An 18,907-nucleotide genomic window follows, 5' to 3' on the forward strand; every position below is an offset into this window, starting at 1 on the left:
TCGGCCCAGAGAGGAGGTTCCCTCCAGTTTAGATGAAATACCAGTGGTCCCATTTTCCTTAAAATCCAACTGGCTGATTGGCCCCTGAGAAGCAAACCCAACATTCCAGCTCTTCCTCCGCCAGCTGTGGTGTTTTTCTCACCTGGAGCTGCCCACTCGGCTCGCGCTGCCTGCGTCCCACCCGACCGCTGATCCGTAGCCGTTGCACTGCGGAGCGGAATCATGTTTGCATCCGCCGCAGTCGCCGCCGCCTTGCTGTGCTGCTGTTTCTCACTCCATCCGGCGTTTGGAGAGGTGAGTACAGGACACCGTTACTGACTGAGAGCGATTTCACGAGCTAAGGTCACGCGGTACAGAAGTTAGTTCAGTGAAAGAGGTTCAGAACTTGACACGGAGACACTTGTGTAAGGAGTCAAAGCCTCTCAACCGCCACACAGGGCTTTAAAATGGCAAATCTGATTATCAGAATAAATGGTCATATTGAACGTGGCATCACAGAAAAGGTAGAATGAGTAGAAGTCTAAGAGTAGACAGGGTCGTTCAAGCCCCCAGAGGCTGAGGTTCGTGCTACACTTGTCTGTGAATGACTCTCTTCAGGCCTTTGCATGCGTGCGTGAGTGTCCGTGAGTTTATTTCTCGTCATGTTGGGTCAGAAATTCAGAATTAGGGCTTTGCAATTTTGCATTCCAGTGTTATTAGACACTAAGCGTGAGCTCAGACCGGAGCTCTGTGACTGCATGCCATTTACACGCTGCCGTAACGTCACCCACGTCTGTGAAAACCCACAGAAAGAAGCCTTTGACAACTACACTACAAACACCAGGCTCCTCCTGACGGACTGAAGTTTGGCCAAACCTCAGCTCTGTCCAAATCAGAAAGGTCTTTTTAACCAATATTGACCTTTCTTACATAACTCCTCCTGGAAGAAAACACCCATTTGTTGTCTGAAATCATGCATGAGGGGGAGCGGCTGCATGACGCCTGTACAGAAAGCCGGGCTGTTCACGGGGCGGTTCACACCCGGCTGACCCCAGGGTCCGAATCCACCCCATCATAAAACGCACGCGATTAACCCTTTGCTGACGAGACGACTCCAAAAGGTGAATCTGATCTGGTACCATGACTGCGTTACAGTACCGGGCTTTGGAGCGGAGGCGGGTTCCTCCTGCCAAACATTTACTCTGCCGCACAAACAGCACAGCCTCTGTCCTCTGCAACGCTCCTGAAGCACTCGCCTCGCAGGCTGCAATTTGTTTTACATGACAGCGCTCTGGTTGCAGCCATGATACAGTTCAATCTACTGTACACGGATTTACATTACACAGTTTTCTTTCACAACTGAGATAAAACACAAGTGACTGATTTTATGAGAATGTATTTGTCCAATTATAACAATGTTTTTATTGTGGAAGAATAAATGCACAACTGTACATCTGTTTCAGGGCCTAAGTACGTGTTCTGGCACTGACACAACTACAGGTGTTAAATATGTTTTTGTTGCAAAATGTCATTTTGAGGCTTGAATGCATGAATACATCAACAACATTACGGCTTGTGGATCCCACGCTTTGCCTTTTGGCTCGTACTTCTATTTAACTTCAATCCTCAATGCACCACACAAAACGGCAGGTTTAGAATTCTTGGAAATGTTGTTGGACCCAAGGAGAACTACAGAGCAGAGGACTAATAGACTGCTTTGGTCAAACCCCAAGGAACACAAACACAAACCAAAACACAAGGTTAAACAATAAAAGCTCTCTTTTAAACAAATGGGAGGAAACAAAGACCATGAGAGGGTAAACATATGGCACTGAACATGGCAAATAACATTCAGGTCCATAGAAGGAGGTTAACCACAACTGATTAGTAGCCTACTACATGGTGACTAAGCAGCGGGGAAGGCACAGGTGAGTTGATTCAGACAAAGGGGTAGAAAGTGGGTGTGGTCAAAAAAGGGGCGTGGTCACGCCCAGGGGGCCTCATCGTTTTTATAATTTCATGTGAAATATTACTTTATGACATTGGTGACTGTGTGTTTTCATAGGAATGTGCCAGCAGACAGGAAGTCCAGGGCTCTCTGAAGCAGGTCCTCAAGTTTCTCTCAGCCCACGAAGCGTCTTATTTGCAGAACCTGCGGAACCTGAAGAAGAAAATAAACCAGCTGCAGAGCAGCGCAGCGAAGCAAACGGCCAAAGCCATGAACAGTGAGCGAAAGCGGCTCCGTTACAATGTCAGCCGCTGACGTTTGCTCATTTGCTTGTTCTTCATCTTCTTCTTCATCATCAGGCACGTGCGCAAAGCTGGACGCGCCCGCGAACGGCAGGAAACTGGGCCGGTCGCACGGCCTGGGCCACGAGGTCCACTTCGTGTGCGACCGCGGCTTCGAGCTGGTGGGACCGGAGAGCAGGCTCTGTCAGGAGAGCCTGACGTGGAGCGGCCAGCAGCCCGTGTGCCAAGGTGAGACCTCCATCTGACCCCGCGGTCACGCACGCGTCCAGCTCATCCCACGCGAACTCCAGCAAACGGAGCACGTGGGCCGTGATGTCACATTCTCCCGCTGCGGCTTCACTTCAGCTGCAAACTCCTTGCTCTCGGTCTCTTTCGTCGCAGACGTCAACGAGTGCGCGTCCTCTCCGTGCCTCAACGGGGGAACGTGCGTGGACGAGGTGAATCAGTTCTCCTGCGCGTGCGCCAGAGGCTGGGCTGGAGCTACCTGTCAGAGCCCGGTGCCAACGTGTAGGTACAACACAGAGCGCACGCGCTAACCGTGGACATGTTACCGCTCCTCCTATTTATAGAACCAATACTTCAAAAATGTCAGAGTATGTTTTTTATTGTACAGGACCCATGGATAACAATAAGATTTTCCCAGTCTGCTAAAGGACATTACTCTGGCCTGTGGTTTAATACAAGCCTGTGCTACATACTGCACACAGTTTTATTAAATTCCAGCCTGTTAGTTGAGTGAGTAAATAAGTTCTGTTCTTCTCTGGAGCCCTCATAGTCAGGTGGAAGCTGTGGGTCACTGCAAACTCACTACTAACCTGTTAAATGAGTGCTACTATAGTACAATACAGTGTGTGAGTGTTACGGGCGAGGGTCAAACTAGACTGAACGGTATTCTAAAACACGCTCCTTGAGCGGGGAGACAGACTACAATGGCCTACAAACTGAACTGGAGGGAGGACCCAAATGCACGACCCACAGACAGGACTGACAATAAATGATTTAATAAATAAATAGAACATACAGACAGAGGACAATACAAACTAAGGACGCTGCGCATGCAGGATAGGCCGGAAATAAATAATGCAAACTAACACATAACTCACAGGTAAACTAAAGATCACTGCAGAGCAGGAAACTAAATTACCATCCAAAAACATAAAACATGCAAACTGTAGCTAAGCTCAAAACCTAAGTAGCACAAAACTAACAGAAGTACTCACTGGTCAACTGAAGATCACTGCTGAGCAGGAAACTAAATAAAGCATACTAGGAACACCAAACATGCAAAGTAGTTAGTACCTGAACAAACACACAAACCTGGATGGAGCACAAGAGCACGATGACACTGTAACACGTAATACACCAACAAAGACTGTGCACAAACTGAGACCTTAAATACAAGACAAGACAGGTGAACCCAATCAAACTTATACAGGAAACATAAGACAGGAAACAAGGACACAAAACCAAAAGGGTGAAACCAGGCTGCCCCTGGTGGCGTGGAAGCCGAGTCACAACAATGCGGAGCTTTTTGATTCATTGGAGACAAAACGTCTTTATCAGAAGGATCTGACTAAAAACTGTGTGAACAGCAACAAATTCCATTTTAAAATGAAAACAGGGCTAAGCATCATCTTCTGCCGTCAATGAAACGTGAGAGGTTAAAAGTGTGAACACAGTCTGGGTTCTCAGTAAAACACAGCATCTGCGCTGCAGGCTGATGTCTGATGATGAACGCCGGTTGTGCGGTGGTGTTAATTAAAAGTGATGCTTAAAGTGATCAGTCTGTCAGTCAATCAAGACCTTAATGGACTGAAAGAAGTAATTGTTTCCTGTCAAAGCGCCGGTTGCCGTGCGCTGCTCATGCCGCCCTCAGTGACACAATCTAATTTCCTGAGGTGCGACTGACGCGCTGTCCTCAGCTCCAGGGTGGTGCCACCACGTGTCAAACATAATGACTCTGCAGCTGTTTGTTTCTCATCGTTCCCGTCCTTCTCGTTCAGTCTTCGTCACCAGGACCAACGCCTCCTCGGTCATGGCCGCCGCCGCCACCCTGCCGGCTGCCACCACCGGGCCCTCTGTGCGCCCGTCACGCTGCACCATCGTGCAGGGCACCACCCACTGCACCTGTGAGCCGGGATACACCATCTCCGGCAGGGAGAGCAACACATGCGTCGGTACCTGATGGTTCACACCAATACAGCTGCACAGTTACTGTGTCCCGCATTCCTCCTCCACATAACAGTGTGTGTGTGTGTGTGTGTGTGTGTGTGTGTGTGTGTGTGTGTGTGTGTGTGTGTGTGTGTGTGTGTGTGTGTGTGTGTGTGTGTGTGTGTGCGTGTGCGGTTCCCTTCAGACATAGATGAATGTGAGGTGTTCCACAACGGCCCGGCAGGGAGGCTGTGTTTGCACACATGCGTAAACACCCCTGGAGGCTACCGCTGCTCCTGTCCCGCTGGGTACGACGTGACCCGCGATGGACGCAGCTGTAAAGGTGAACGCTTGTCCGATTTCATAGTTCACGACTGCTGCGCGAGACTGTTGTAATATTAAGATAACAGCATTGGCTTCACAGACATCGATGAGTGCGCCACCAGACAGAACGACTGCACCAAGGACCAAATGTGCATTAATACCTATGGAGGATTTCAGTGTGTCCAGGTTGAATGCCCCAAAATCCCCCACGCCACATACGTCAAGACGTCGCCCATGTGAGTAAAGTCATGACCAGGTGATAGTGTTATAAAATAATGAGTTTGGCTTTAAATATCCATGTTTTTTTTCTAGGCGCTGTGAACGTAACCCCTGTCCCGTGGACAACAAGTCCTGCTCTCAAACCCCCAACTCCTTCTCCTACCACTACCTGTCCGTCGTGTCCAACCTGTCGGCTCCTCGGGTCATGTTCCGGGTGTCGGCGCTGCGTCCGGTGGGCGACACGCTGCGCTTCGCCCTGCTGGGGGGCCGGCTGGCGCGGCGCCACTTCACCGTCCAGCGGTCGGACCGGCTGACGGGTCAGCTGATGCTGGTGAGCCCGGTGCAGGGTCCTGTCACGCTGGAGGCGGATGTGGAGATGAGCGAGCTGGAGAAGCGGGCCCAGCTGGGCAGGTACATCACCAAAGTCACCATGTTTGTTTCCCAGTATGACTTCTAGAAACGGAACCCAGCAGAACTGGCCAAGCTGGTTTGGGTTTAGCTGAGCATGTGGGATGTTATGATGTGCAGACACCTGTACTGTTGCTAAAGATGTTGTCAGCCAGGCTTCAGTCCTGCTGAAGCAGCACAGTTACCAGCAACAAATGTTTAAGGTGCAACGGCTATGAGATTTGGAAAAACAGTGTGGTCTGAACAAGAGCTGAAGGTTTTACAGATAACCAAAACATATTTATTGAAGAAGTGAGGGAAGTCTGAAGTGAGGGCGATATAGAACGATAAAAAGCTAAATATGTAACACAAAATTTAACTGAAGGACACAAGTGACATGATGTCAAGTCCACTTTGGAGGTGTGACCTTTTAAATGTCAGTAACTTTATGTCGGCATTTATGTTACGCATACTGGGCATGAAATCATGATGTGTGATAAATGTAATCCTACTTACATTTTATTTATGCTATAGGCTCAGTACAACTGCAATAGCCTTGACTACAATACAATTAATAAATAATCATAAAACCCCACAAGGTTAAGTTTCATCTTTTGCTTATAAATCCATGACTGTAAGGAGAAAGCATTCAAATGGTCTTTATATTAATGCTCTCTACCTCCTGAAGTGTGTGGTAAGAACAGTGTGACATATACACTATATACATAAACTATATAGACATGAGCAGTGTTATATATGAGCACTGGTTGTTTGGGAAACACTTCAGCTCTCTCTCTTTCTCTCTCTCTCAAACACAGCTGCTGAAAAGAGTCAGTGTTGCTCCAGTAGACAAAGAACCCTTAAATCCACAAACGCACACTGAAATATGCACGTGTCATATGCACTCGTGCACTGACGTATGTTGATCATTTTCCCCTCACAAGGAGTTAGAACAAATGTGCAGTAAAAGCGAGAAGCTCTAGAGAGGTTTGATGAACTCTGCTGCCTGTGTGCTGGCCCAGCCATCCATCCAGTCTCTAGTGATGGTGGGTGGGGGGAGGGGGTGACACACAAATGTGCATGTGTGCAAAAGTGAGGCCAAGTGTAGGTTCAGTGGAGAGAAACAGGATGTCTGTGGTTGCAGAGCGGTCCACGGCTCTGTGGATGACACCAGCGCAGGGACGGGGGCGCTGGGGGTTAGAGACTGGATCCTGTATCAACAAGGCATGGGCGAAGAAAAAGATGCAGAGATAGGGAGGCAGACAGACAGTGATGGTTGAAAGGAGGGGGCTGAATGGAAGCTGAGTCACACGGCCTCTCAGTCACCGGCTCAAGGCTGAATAAAACACTGCTGCCTTTATTGGCGCAGCAGAATAAAGGTCTGACGGAGCAAAAAGGAAGCAAAAGCAGAGTTTAATGGGAGGTGGCCCCCGCGTGTGTCCTTCAGGGACCCTTTGAGTTTGAGCAGCGACTTCATCCTGCCTCCGTGATGGACCAGAGTGAGCCTGTGAGAGCGCCTGGCCGAGTCCGAAGCCTCACTGGTTCTGTTCCCCTCGCCTCTGCCTCGGCTCCCTCCCTGTTATCGCGGTGCATCCTTCCACGGAGCCTTCACGGATGACCCTGCTCGTTGCTGCTCAAAGGAAAGACCGTGGCGTCATCTGACGTGTAATGAAACAAAGCGGCGGGTCAACGAGGCTCCAGGGTTCCTGCTTTGGTTCAGATTAATGCAGCGCTGGTGTGCGGGTGGAGAAATGAGAGGGGACGGTGGGACGGCGGGCCTGTTTTTGTGAAGAAAGTAGCACAATGACGAAGTTGAAGTCTGTTTAAACGGGCAGACGACGAGCGTCTGGCACTTTACGTTTCATTTCCCGACGCCAAATTAAACACCTGATCAGCTTTTGCGTCATTAACGTTCTGGGGATTTATTTCTCTCTCCACTCAGTTTCTTTCAATTTTCATTAATGGGTATGTTTGCTGGTGCACCTGTTTCTCTGATGAGTCACTGCAAATGAAAACCCGTGTTTTTTCACATGCACCTTTAGCTGTGGTGTAACATTGCCCCCTGCTGATCACAGACATGAGCCCAACCCACGCTCAGTGAACACCGAAACACAGCAGAATGCGTTAAGGTTCCACGGAAGCTGATATTAATTCCATTGTGTCTTTGAAAGAGAATAATTATTTTTTTTATGACTGTGATCAGATCGTAACAACAACAGTGGTGGGTGAATAATATGTGTAATATGACCCCAGGTTCAATTAGTCAAGTAAGCAGGACCAGTGAGCCTTCTCATACATAGTTTGAATTTTTACTTGGCCTGAAGCTTAAAAAATGGAACCCTGGCGATCCTCAAAGAGAACAGAAAATACAGAACTCACCCCCATCAAATTCTTGTAATTTCTCTCTTTAAAGATTGTCCAACAGTTTTGATGACGATCGATCGGATCTTTCAAAACCAGTTTGACACCAGAATCAAAAACAAAATGTGAACATTTCAGGTTGTTTCTGATGCTCAGGTGAAACAAATTACAGTAAGACACTGCATACGTTCAATATAGGTGACTTCCCTCTGGGATGGAAGAAGACGTCATAATCATTACACACAATTATAAGATGAGAGACAGGTTCATCAGATGAGCCTGTGTGGCCACAGCCCTGTTGATGGACCTTCTTTCTTGACCATATTTACAGTCTATAACATCACACTATAGGTTTCACTCAGTCACAGGTCTAGTGTGAGCAGAGCATGTGTTTGTTGTCAGAACATGCCTACACAAGGCCAAAGGCAGGTGATGAAGAAGGGGCAAATCAATACTTGGACCTGAACCTTTCAAAAGCTTCCTCGTTTCCAGCAGTTTCCTCAGAATTAACACATACTGTACATACGTTATTGAACAGATTATTCTCAAGTCACTGATAAACATTTTGCATATACAGCAGCAAGGCATCAGTTATTCTTTGGATTGTTTTAGATGTTTGTGAAAAGATGGTTCTGTGGTTTTGCAAAAACAATCAATAGACAAACCGTGGACTGATGAATATACTAAAAATGAACGTAACCTAAATTAGAAAATTCAAATTCTTGCATCTCAAATCTGTTTTTACCATCTGGACCCAATGTACACTGCAGGTGTTTGAGTGATAAGGATAATACCACAACCTGTCATGGTGACGTCAAGGTGCTGACAGTTGCTCTATAAAGGGCTCAACCCCAGGCAGCTCGGCTGGTGCTGTAGGTGACTGACCCAGAGGAACACAATGGGAAGAGGAGATAACACGATATCAGACAGCCATCAGACGCACCCACCGTGAACAGAAACCATCCTCAGGTGAGTGAGCTATAACAGAGGTAAGTGACAAATATCTGTGTATGAGAACATGGTTCCAATGACGTCTTTGTAGAAAATGAGGATTGGTGAACTGCTGCTTGCTAATGTCATGCATATTATCATAAGTCACATTTATTTTCCAGGAGCTAATACAGAGCAGAAACAGAGATCAACCTCAGCACCACCATGATCAGATCCACCAGTGCACTATTCCTTCAATAGGTCTCATCTTACTTTGATGGATGTAAATATAGTTTGCATAAAGATAAATCATGAAACTGCATTTTTATAATGTTTTGAATGCTTTGGAAGACTAGTGATTTTGTTGTTGTAAATACTCAGACAACGAGTCATAGTCTGCCTTAATATTCAAAAAGTACTGTTCAGTAAAGATCACAGTGTAAATACAATGGATCATATTCTAGATTGTTGGACAAACACACATGTATAAAAAACAAACCCAGGCACAAATCAGTCCAGTTTTCTATGTGAACTGCTGTAATTAAATTACCTGTGTTTAGAATGTTTCTAGTTACTGTACTGTATGCTCAGCATTTGAATGCCACAACATGACACAACATGACATTCACTGTTGGTGAAAGTTTTTCTTCACACAGTGACAGGTAAATGTGAAAATGTGAAATCTTAAACACTGTCCAAAGGTACAGACCTGCAGACATACTTTACTCTAAAATACAGATCACATACAGATCATCATCTGTGTGTCTTGACGTTTTTTTAATTGATTACGTTGTGTTTTGGTATATGTGTATATGAAAGTAATGTTGTTTTGGAGGAAGGTTTCAGTAAGGTCTCTAATTATTTATTAACTCCATCTAAAACATGCTCTGAATGTAGACATAATACTGTTGATAAATATGAAAGCTTAGATTTGCTATAAAGGAAAAACATGGGGCAAAATCAATCCTCTGGTATTTAAAAATAAATGTGTGTAACTGAACACGTGATGTGAAAGATGAGTCTGATATTAGAGTTACACATATTACACATATATTTAAAATTTGAACCCAAACTGAAAAATAAAACAGCTATATTTAGTGTGCAGTGGGGTAAAGTTGAACAGGTGAGGCCGTAGTTTGAGGTCGGTTCTTCACTACAGATGTTGACCCTCGGGTGACGCCAGCTGTTTCTGTGCCGTGATGATGTTTGGAGGCGTCGGCAAAGAACGCAGCGCTCTCAGCCGTCGGCCATGACGCCTTCCAGCAGCCAAACCCAAAGCCCAGACCGAACTTTCGGGCTCCTCCTCCCGATCCTCCTCCACGGTGCCTCTCAACTTCTATTCTCTGCAAAAACCCTGCGTTATCCCGAATTCATGCTGCAACTTCTGCCCGTCTGAAAGTAGGTGGTCGTGACCTGGGTTCTGGTTTATCCGTCGTAGCCGCGCAGCAGCGCCGCGGAACCAACGGAGCGGAGGGACCGGTTCGAAAAGAGCTGGAGCCTCCGCATCCTCATGTTTTGGTTTGAGCTGGGACTCCTGGCTAACGGGCTAACGTTAGCGCAACTTATTTCGGGAAACGTGAACCAACGTGAACCGGCGGCTGTCTGAACGCTCGGGAGCTGTTGATCGGCTTATGTGGTCGAGAAAAGGTCAAAATGCACGTTCTCGTTCATATCGTTCAAAGACAATCTGACTAAACTAACGGAATTAGCAGCTGCTTTGTTTAAAAGTTGCGGCTAGCTAACGTTACGTAGCTAACTTTACGTAGCCAACGTGATAAACGTAACGTGAAAATGCGGCGTTGCTTTGGAAAATACAAACTGCAATTGGTGTGTGAACCTATTTTAAAGTTAAACTTAATGAGCCTGTATGAAACAGCGAGGAAAGTAGAACGTGGACGACTTTGACCGACGGTGGATTCGTGTAAATGAGTATATTTACTGGTACTGTAATAAGTTCACGTTTTATATAATAACACAATTATGGAGGTCTTATTTAATATTTACTTACCTCAGTCCATTGTGAAAATAAAAATTAGTTCAGGGTCTGCTATTATTTTCCTGTTAAACATCTGGAGATGCAGAAGTTCCAGAAATATCAAAGTTAGACCTAGTCCATAAAGTCACTTTAATAGATCTACGTATATTTGAATTAATTAATAGAAGGCAGCTGTGTGATGTTACATATTCATGAGCAGTTTCTTAAAATACATTTTGAAGTAAGAAATACTGACATTGTCCGACAATCCTGTAGCAAAATGCGGGTTGGTGCCTACTTACAAAGTGTAAGTATTATTTTTTCATCCATGTATTTTTTAAAAACAGATTTGTGTCTTTTCCAGTGGCCCAGAGGTGATCGACACGGCGCCGCAGAGATGTCTCCCAAGCTGCCCAGTGGCCAAGGCAGAGGGGATTACTCTGCAGTGCAAGTAGCCGTTCGAGTGCGGCCGCTGCTGCCTAAAGAGCTTCTGCACTGCCATGAGAGCTGCATCACCGCGGACCCCGAGCTGTGTCAGGTTACTCTGGGCCATGACCGGCGCTTTCTGTGCGACTTCCTCTTTGAGGAAACCTGCTGTCAGGAGAAGGTTTATTCTGTGTCCGTGCAGCCTCTCATAGATGCATTCTTCCAAGGGTTCAATGCTACAGTTTTTGCCTATGGGCAAACAGGCTCAGGGAAAACCTACACCATTGGAGAAGCCAATATCTGTAAGATATTTACCTTTTCTTTAGCTGTTATATCTGTTTTAGCAATTTCAACCTAAATAAGACCAGACTGAATGGACTTGAAACATCTTTCTGACATGTTAAACAATGTATGAACTGTTCTTTAATCAACCTTTTATTGTATGAAGCTATGTGCATCCAGTTATGTGTGTTTAACCTGTATTCGTAGGTTCCTTTAGAGACGAGGAGCAGGGTATTATCCCAAGGGCTGTCGCAGATGTCTTCAAGCTGCTAGATGAAAATGACCTGACAGACTTCTCTGTTAGAGTTTCCTATCTGGAGGTCTACAAAGAAGAATTTAAGGACTTGCTGGAGGTGGAGACTGCGAGTAAAGACATCCATATCCGCGAGGACAAAGGCAACATTGGTATAGAACAGATGCAAATCATTACAAATACGCAGCGTTTCATTTAATTTTGTTTGTGTATGTTCTGATCTGTGTTTAATATTTTGTGTATGTGACTTTACAGTATTATGTGGCGTAAAGGAGTGCGAAGTGGAGGGTCTCGATGAGGTCTTGAGCTTACTGGAGTCAGGAAACACAGCCAGGCACACTGGTGCAACCCAGATGAATCCGAACTCCAGCCGGTCCCACACCATTTTTACCTTGTATATGGACCAACGGCGAGGGACTTCACGCCTTTATGGGACTGCAACAAGTGCTGGACCACAAATGTTGTCTTCCAAGTTCCACTTTGTTGACTTGGCTGGGTCGGAACGTATCTTAAGGACGGGTAACACTGGGGAGAGACTGAAGGAGAGCATCCAGATTAACAGTGGACTACTGGCCCTGGGGAATGTTATTGGGGCCCTGGGTGACTCCAAAAGGAAAGGCTCCCATATACCATACAGAGATTCTAAGATTACAAGGTACGGTCACATTCATGAGAACTATACGAGGTAAAATACATCAAATGTCACTTTCTGGTATTTATACAATCTTTGTTTGAACTAGGATACTAAAGGATTCTTTGGGGGGAAATTCTAAAACACTGATGATTGCCTGCATCAGCCCATCATCATCTGACTTTGACGAAAGTCTGAATACACTTAACTATGCCACACGGGCCAGAAACATTCAGAATCGGGCGACGGTCAACTGCAAACGTGAGCCCGATCGCGTTGAGGGGCTGGAGCAGCAAATAAAAGCTCTGCGCAGAGCCCTCGAAAACCGGCAGCGTTCGGAAACTCGCATTATTGCTCACGCTGATCCAAACAGGAGACCTCGACTCGGCGAAGGAGAGCTCAGCAGGCTGCAAGCCCAGAGTGCCCACTACAGGACATGCACAGACACTGCTTACAGGTACAATTAAGTGCATTATTATACTCTTTGCAAGGTTTAATGAGTTAATTCCAAACATCTTAGGTGGCTTTTTAATCACTGAGTAGCAGGGCACTTTGGAATTAATACGTCTACAGGATATATAGCACAAAATCTTTGCATATTGTAGATGTCATAGATTGTACCTGTTACATTACATAATCTTTATTCATGTTATCTAATATATTGTTATTTTGTTAAATAACTTGATTTTGATCTTTAAAACACAGCTAGTCTTTTTTGAGTAATTTTTTCTAACAGCTGTGAAATTGACAGTTGTTGTAATAAAGGATGCCTCGAGCCAATGAGGTTATGATTGGGTATCACTTCTCCATTATCTCTTATTAGAATATTAGAAGTGTGGTTGGCTTTACTTCATGCATAGCGTATTTATTTCTTCTTAGTTAATTTTGATGTGACGTCTCCATCATAGATTGATGCGGGAACTCCAGAGTGAAGGCGCTCTGACTGCAGAACAGAGTTTGAGAGTGAAAGAGTGGCTATGCTCGGTGGAGGAGGAACGCAGCGGACTGACCACTGCCTCAGGACCAGACAGTGGCATCGAGAACATCTTCACTGAAGACAGCGTCATACCGAGAAGGGGACGGCCTTCTGTAAAAGGCCAGGTGCTGCTCTGAGGAAGTCTTATATTAAATCTTATATTACTCACCAGCATTTAGACATGTTAATCTACTGTATGTTATAACATTATCCCTTTCCTAGGATCCAGAAGCTGCAGAGGAGAGATGGAGCCACGAGCATGAAACTGAAAAAGATGGAGAGAAAGAAGATAGTATTGCCCAATTTCAAGCACAAATCCAGAAATTGGAGAAAGAAAACACAGACTTTTTGTCAGCCCTAGAGGATGCTATGGAGCAGTACAAGCAGCAGGTCAGATACGGTCGTAGAAACTATAGGTCAGAAAAGAAATTGGACCAAATAACATCAAGTCAATAGGTTCTTGGAATGATTGTTGTAATCAAGATGGGCAAAGAAGTGCTTGCTGCTTCTGAGAGTTAATTTTTTCCCCTCTCAGAGTGATAAACTGCAGGAGCAACAGGATCTGATAGCAGAACTACAGTGTCAGCTGTCTACCCAAGGGCTGATGGGGCTGAGCCTTAACCTGAGATCACGGCCACATACTGCTCCAATGGGCTCCATGCAGCACAGTCAGAATGGAGCCACATACAGACAGGTAATCATGGTCCCTACAGGCAAATGCTGCACAAAATAGCGCAAAATTCTATTTACCCATGTTGTACCCATTTGTGTGTGGTAAAGGTAAGCCCACTGGGCCACCTCAGCAATGGGCCCCATTGCGATCAGGATTGTAACCTCTATGAGGAACAGGAGATTCCAGGAGGAGCAGAAATGGTGGACACAGATGAAGACAGCAGTCCTTCCAACCTCGCTCGTGAGAGACGCAGGTATGCAAACATCTTCACAGCTGGGCTCACATCATAGCTGCTATAGCTACTTCATAGCTCAGTGATTCTCTCAGGCAGGTAAATTTGACCTGGACTAAAAGGGACATGCTGCCAGGACGACCAGCAGCTGGTGGTAAAGGTCCAACGACTCAGCTTCATGAGCCAGACCAGCACCCCTGTTTAGCCAGAAAAGCCTGTGAGTTCTAACAGTCTAATCTATTTTTAACGGAGCACTGTTTACCTACAATGCCTTTGAAGACATGCTGTCCTCTCTCACTATGCCACCATACCAACCTCTTGTGTACTTGTTGTGTAGCTAACTCCAGTTCTACAGAGGCATCTGTTTGGGAAAGTTTGAAGGGCTTTGAAGGCTTTTCAGAGTGTGAACTTCTTCAGGCACAGCAGAAGATCAGGGAACTGTCCGTTACTATTCGTATAAAGGAGGAACTCATCAAGGAACTGGTCAAAACAGGTAGCACCTGTAATCCCATTACCCCTCCACAGTTGCCCCCAAAGGTTATTTTCTCGGTTTTGTAAAGGAATTTTCAATATTTCCAGGTAAGGACGCTCAGGCCCTGAACAGAGAGTACAGCCATAAGATCACAGCCCTGGAGAATGAAGCTGTTCAGGCACGACAGGAGCTACAAGAGGCCCAACGGCAGCTGCAGGATCTAGAGAGGCAAGAGAGAGAGATAAGTTCAACAGACAAGACCAGAGCGCAAGAGTGTCGCAGGAAGATAGCTGCTGCTCAGAGCAAAGTCCAGGTTTGACTGTCACTGTTCTACTTATGCATAACAAATAAATTAAAGAACTGATATTGGATTATGTAGAAACTAGCTTTTTTTCATATTCCCTAACAAAGTGGTTATCACACATTAGGTACTGAGTCAGCGCCAGAGGGACACAGCTCGTCTAGCTAACCTCCCTGCACAGAGTGAACGTCGTGTGTTAGAGCTGGAGCGAAGCGTCCAGTCGATGAGGCAGCAGCAAGAGCAGTTACAACGGCGGCTTCGCCAGGAAAGTCAGCAGAAACGGCGTCTGGAGACGGAGATGCAGCGAAGGACTCACAGAGTCAAGGTAGCACTCAGAAGAATACGCACAAACAACATTTATCATCATCCTTTCACATAAAATGTGACAAAGGTAGAGTAAATTATGTTACAATAAAAGTCCCTTCATTACTGAGAATTGCCTGTAAGCTTTCAAAAGGTAATATACATTGCATAACTGCCTGTTCTGCCGTTCTTGCAGGAACTTGAAATAAAGAATGAGCAGCAGCAAAAGATCCTGAGAATAAAGACGGAGGAGATCGCTGCCTTCCAGAGGCAGAGGCGCAGTGGCAGTAACGGCTCAGTCGTCTCATTAGAGGAGCAACAGGTGCGACAAGAAGAATGCAGTGATTAAGTCTTAGCTTTAACAATTTCATAACTAACTTAAAAAACGGCAGTCAACAACCAAATACTGAATCTGAGGATAAAATTAAATGCATCAAATACTGCTATAAATAGGTCAGCCCCAGCCTAATGCAGAATGTTATCAATCCACCATCTTAAATCTTCCTTGTCCTTGATTTTCCGTGATGAGCAGAAGATTGAGGAACAGAAACGCTGGCTGGATGAGGAAATGGAGCGAGTACTGGAACAGAGGAGAGGACTGGAAGACCTGGAAGGAGAGCTGACTAAACGAGAGGAGATCCTGGCTAAGAAAGAAGCCCTGCTGCAGGAGCGCAGCGGACTGGAGACCAAGAGACTCCGCTCCAGTCAGGTATGAACACCAAACAGCCAATTTCAGGGACACAGAAGGCTGTATGCTCTGTACTAAATGCGTATTCATCTTCCCTGTAGGCCCTGAGTAAAGACCTAGTGATGCTTACTGGGCGTATTGAGTCACTCGAGCAAGAACTCAGCGAGCGGAGCGGTCTCCTACGCAGCAGCAGCGCTCAAGACTCCCAACAGATCCGCCAGGAGATCTCCAACCTGCGTCAGGAGAAAGATTCACTGCTCAAACAACGAGTTGAACTGGATGATAAGCTGCGGCAGGGAAACCTGCTTTCACCCGAGGTCAGATACAAGCATCATAACATGTTGTCACAGAAGAAACAACTTCAAAAAGTCCCTCTGGGATTAATAAAGTTTTTTGAATTTGAACTTGATTTTACATTTTGAGTTCTCACCAGCCATGATTGAAATCCTGACTAGCAAAAATGTTGCATGTGGCACTAATTAGCTCTGTTTGGAATCTGTAATATTACCTGTCTGTCATTGTCCATGCTCCAGCTCTCATTAAGTCCATCTGTTTGTTCTGATGGTATCAGGAGGAACGAACACTTTTCCAGTTGGACGAGGCGATCGAGGCTCTGGATGCAGCCATCGAGTACAAGAATGAGGCCATCACTCAAAGACAGAGACAGCTGAGGGCCTCTGCCAGCATGCTGTCCCAGTGGGAGATGAACCTCATGGCCAAACTCAGTTACCTGTCTGCCTCCGAGACCAGAGCTCTGCTTTGCAAGTACTTTGACAAGGTGTGGTGTCACTGACCTGAGATTGTCACAAGTAATGGCAACACTTTGTCACAAAAGTAATATCAGGCCTGGCAACAGACACGGTGTTAACTCCTAACCCACTGACACTTTCTGTAGGTGGTGTGTCTGCGTGAGGAGGAGCGTAAACTGCAGCGCGCCCTGGCTGAGCTGGAAATGCAGCTGGATGAGCAGCAGAGGCAGATGCAGTGGCTGGAGAGCGCTCTCGACCGAACACATCTCGACACAGATCGTCGACTCACACAGCAGCAGAAGGAACATGAACGAAGCGTTCAGCTCTTGCTGCAGCAGTGTCGAGGTGCGTTTCATTTTCAAACGCTCTTTTATTTTGCTAAAATTGGCTTTGTACCTTTTACACAAATGTGACTATTGTATTGACCACAAGTGGAAGTGAATAGTTTTGATGATGACATGTCTTCGTATTTGTAACCATGTGTGTGACTCACTGCTTCCACAGAGCAAATAGACGAGGGCCTGGCAGGAAGGCAGAGGCAATATGAGGGCTGGATCCATAATCTCAGCAAAGAGCTCAACTACTACAAGACGGCAAATCTGGAGCTCAGCAACAAACTGAGAGAGCTCTGTGGTTCAGTCAGCCAGAAGGAGCATGCTAAAGGTGACATTATGTGACGCTGTTACAATTCATCAGTCAAGATGGTGGATAGAGTTAAATTGTTTGTTGTCTTTTGGGCCCAAGTGCCATAAGATAGAAGGCAAAGCAAAAAATTTAATAACGCACCAAAATAAAGCCTGAAAAGCAAAGCAACAAACTGAAAACCTGAGGAGGGCAGATATAAGGCTACATGAAGCACCTGTCAACATGGTCTGGTCAAACAACATGTCACGTGGCAAAAGTGTCTAAACAGAAGTTAGGGATATCATGGTTTACGTGACCTGTTATGAGATGTGGGGAACAAGCATGGAAGGCAGCGTAAGTCACAGTGACTCCTGTACACGACATGGGACCAGCAAGGGTAGAGTGAATGAGATGGGGTGAGTGCGCAGAGGGAAAGGCACGGGTGAGTTGGGTCTAATGATGATTGGAGAAGGAAGGGAAGATCAGGGAAGTGGGAGTGGCTGGATGTGGGGCGTGGTTGGGTGGGGGTGTGGTCAAGAAAAAAACGACGTAAGGTAGTATCACTATCAGTATGACTGTTATGGCCTATTGCGAGGAAAATGTTGAAAGCATAATTGGGCCACTATTAATTGTTCCCTTCATTATCTTCTCTTCTGCTATAGGCTCAGGCAGCTTGGAGAAGCTGAGCCGCTGCCCCGAGGACGGCGCAGGAGGCCGGCTGTCGGTGCAGCCGGACAAACCTGCCAAGTCCAGGGAGGAGATGCGCGAGCTGGTGAACACGCCCCTCCCGTCCACGTGGAGACGCTCCTCGCTGCCCACGGAGGAGCCCGCCGTCATGGAGGAGCTGTGGCTCCGAGTGGCCGGAGACGCTCCCGTCAACCGCGTGGTTCAAACTGGAGCCGGGCCCTGCGGAGGGCCGACCTCCCTGCCGGCGGTCAAATCCCGCAGAGAGTCGCGTCGCCCCAGCCTCAATGTTGGACCACTGACTTCAAACTCTGCCTTAATCGATGTTCGGAGGAACCCTGTCTGAAAACGGGTCTATCGTGACCATTAACATGGATTTGTCCTGTGGATTCTGAAAGATTATGTTTTATTCATTTTGTGTTTTGGTATTTTTCTAGTGTATATGATGTTTTGTAAAACATGAACGCCCACTGATTTTTATACAAAGCACTTTGACAGAGTAAAGTTTATGTTTCAGTAATCGGTAGGTTTACGAATCAATCACGTATTATTACAAAGTAGGGTTCTCTTGCTCCCTCTTGACCTTCTACAGTATTGTATATTAAAGTCTTTTTACCTTTACACTCATCTGACTAGTGTTTATATATTTTTTGCCATTTGGCAAATAAAACGTTTTTGAATGATATCACAATGATAACACTCTGGTGTGTGTAGAGTATGTGCATTTAAGTACATGTATAACCTGTCATTATCAGAAGTAAAGGGAATAATGGCATGGATTTTGCTATATCTGTTACTACATATAACTAAAGCAAATACATTTATTAAACGAGTTAAATGTAAATCATACCTAATTCTCGCGGGAGCGTGGACGCTGCGTGAGCACCAGAGGGCAGTGCATCCTCAGTGATAGAACTGAACTGTTTTTCCCACAGTCTGGTTCTATGTGGAATATCCCTATAAAGGATAAATGGTCAGATGATCACGATGGTTTAAAAGGGCAGGTTTAAAACAAACGACTTCTAAAGTTGCTTTAT

At 45.9% G+C, this 18,907-nt stretch overlaps 2 protein-coding genes across 4 annotated transcripts; both read left to right on the forward strand.

Moving 5' to 3' along the window:
- The first annotated feature begins 18 nt into the window (after window positions 1-18).
- Window positions 19-5,743, forward strand: LOC114852264 (fibulin-7). The gene is made up of 8 exons (XM_029144572.3): window positions 19-294; window positions 2,045-2,204; window positions 2,287-2,457; window positions 2,611-2,736; window positions 4,233-4,406; window positions 4,586-4,723; window positions 4,805-4,940; window positions 5,017-5,743. Exons 1-8 carry the CDS (start codon window positions 223-225, stop codon window positions 5,378-5,380), a joined length of 1,341 nt encoding a protein of 446 aa, XP_029000405.1. The 5' UTR covers window positions 19-222; the 3' UTR covers window positions 5,381-5,743.
- Window positions 5,744-9,817: 4,074 nt separating this feature from the next.
- On the forward strand, window positions 9,818-18,497 carry kif7 (kinesin family member 7). 3 transcript variants are annotated; one of them, XM_029144981.3, is made up of 20 exons: window positions 9,818-9,999; window positions 10,941-11,304; window positions 11,492-11,689; window positions 11,793-12,192; window positions 12,278-12,625; window positions 13,077-13,269; window positions 13,367-13,534; window positions 13,680-13,838; window positions 13,925-14,070; window positions 14,145-14,266; window positions 14,387-14,542; window positions 14,629-14,834; window positions 14,950-15,147; window positions 15,322-15,447; window positions 15,658-15,834; window positions 15,915-16,130; window positions 16,385-16,591; window positions 16,709-16,907; window positions 17,067-17,225; window positions 17,849-18,497. In XM_029144981.3, exons 2-20 carry the CDS (start codon window positions 10,974-10,976, stop codon window positions 18,214-18,216), a joined length of 4,077 nt encoding a protein of 1,358 aa, XP_029000814.1. In that variant the 5' UTR covers window positions 9,818-9,999; window positions 10,941-10,973; the 3' UTR covers window positions 18,217-18,497. The 3 variants fall into 3 exon arrangements, with proteins under 3 accessions (XP_029000814.1, XP_029000815.1, XP_029000816.1); XM_029144982.3 differs by lacking the exon at window positions 9,818-9,999 and adding an exon at window positions 10,111-10,248; XM_029144983.3 differs by lacking the exon at window positions 9,818-9,999 and adding an exon at window positions 10,405-10,542.
- The last annotated feature ends 410 nt before the right edge of the window (window positions 18,498-18,907 follow it).

The sequence above is a fragment of the Betta splendens genome, chromosome 3, assembly GCF_900634795.4.
Source record: "Betta splendens chromosome 3, fBetSpl5.4, whole genome shotgun sequence".
NCBI classification, from domain to species: domain Eukaryota; kingdom Metazoa; phylum Chordata; class Actinopteri; order Anabantiformes; family Osphronemidae; genus Betta; species Betta splendens.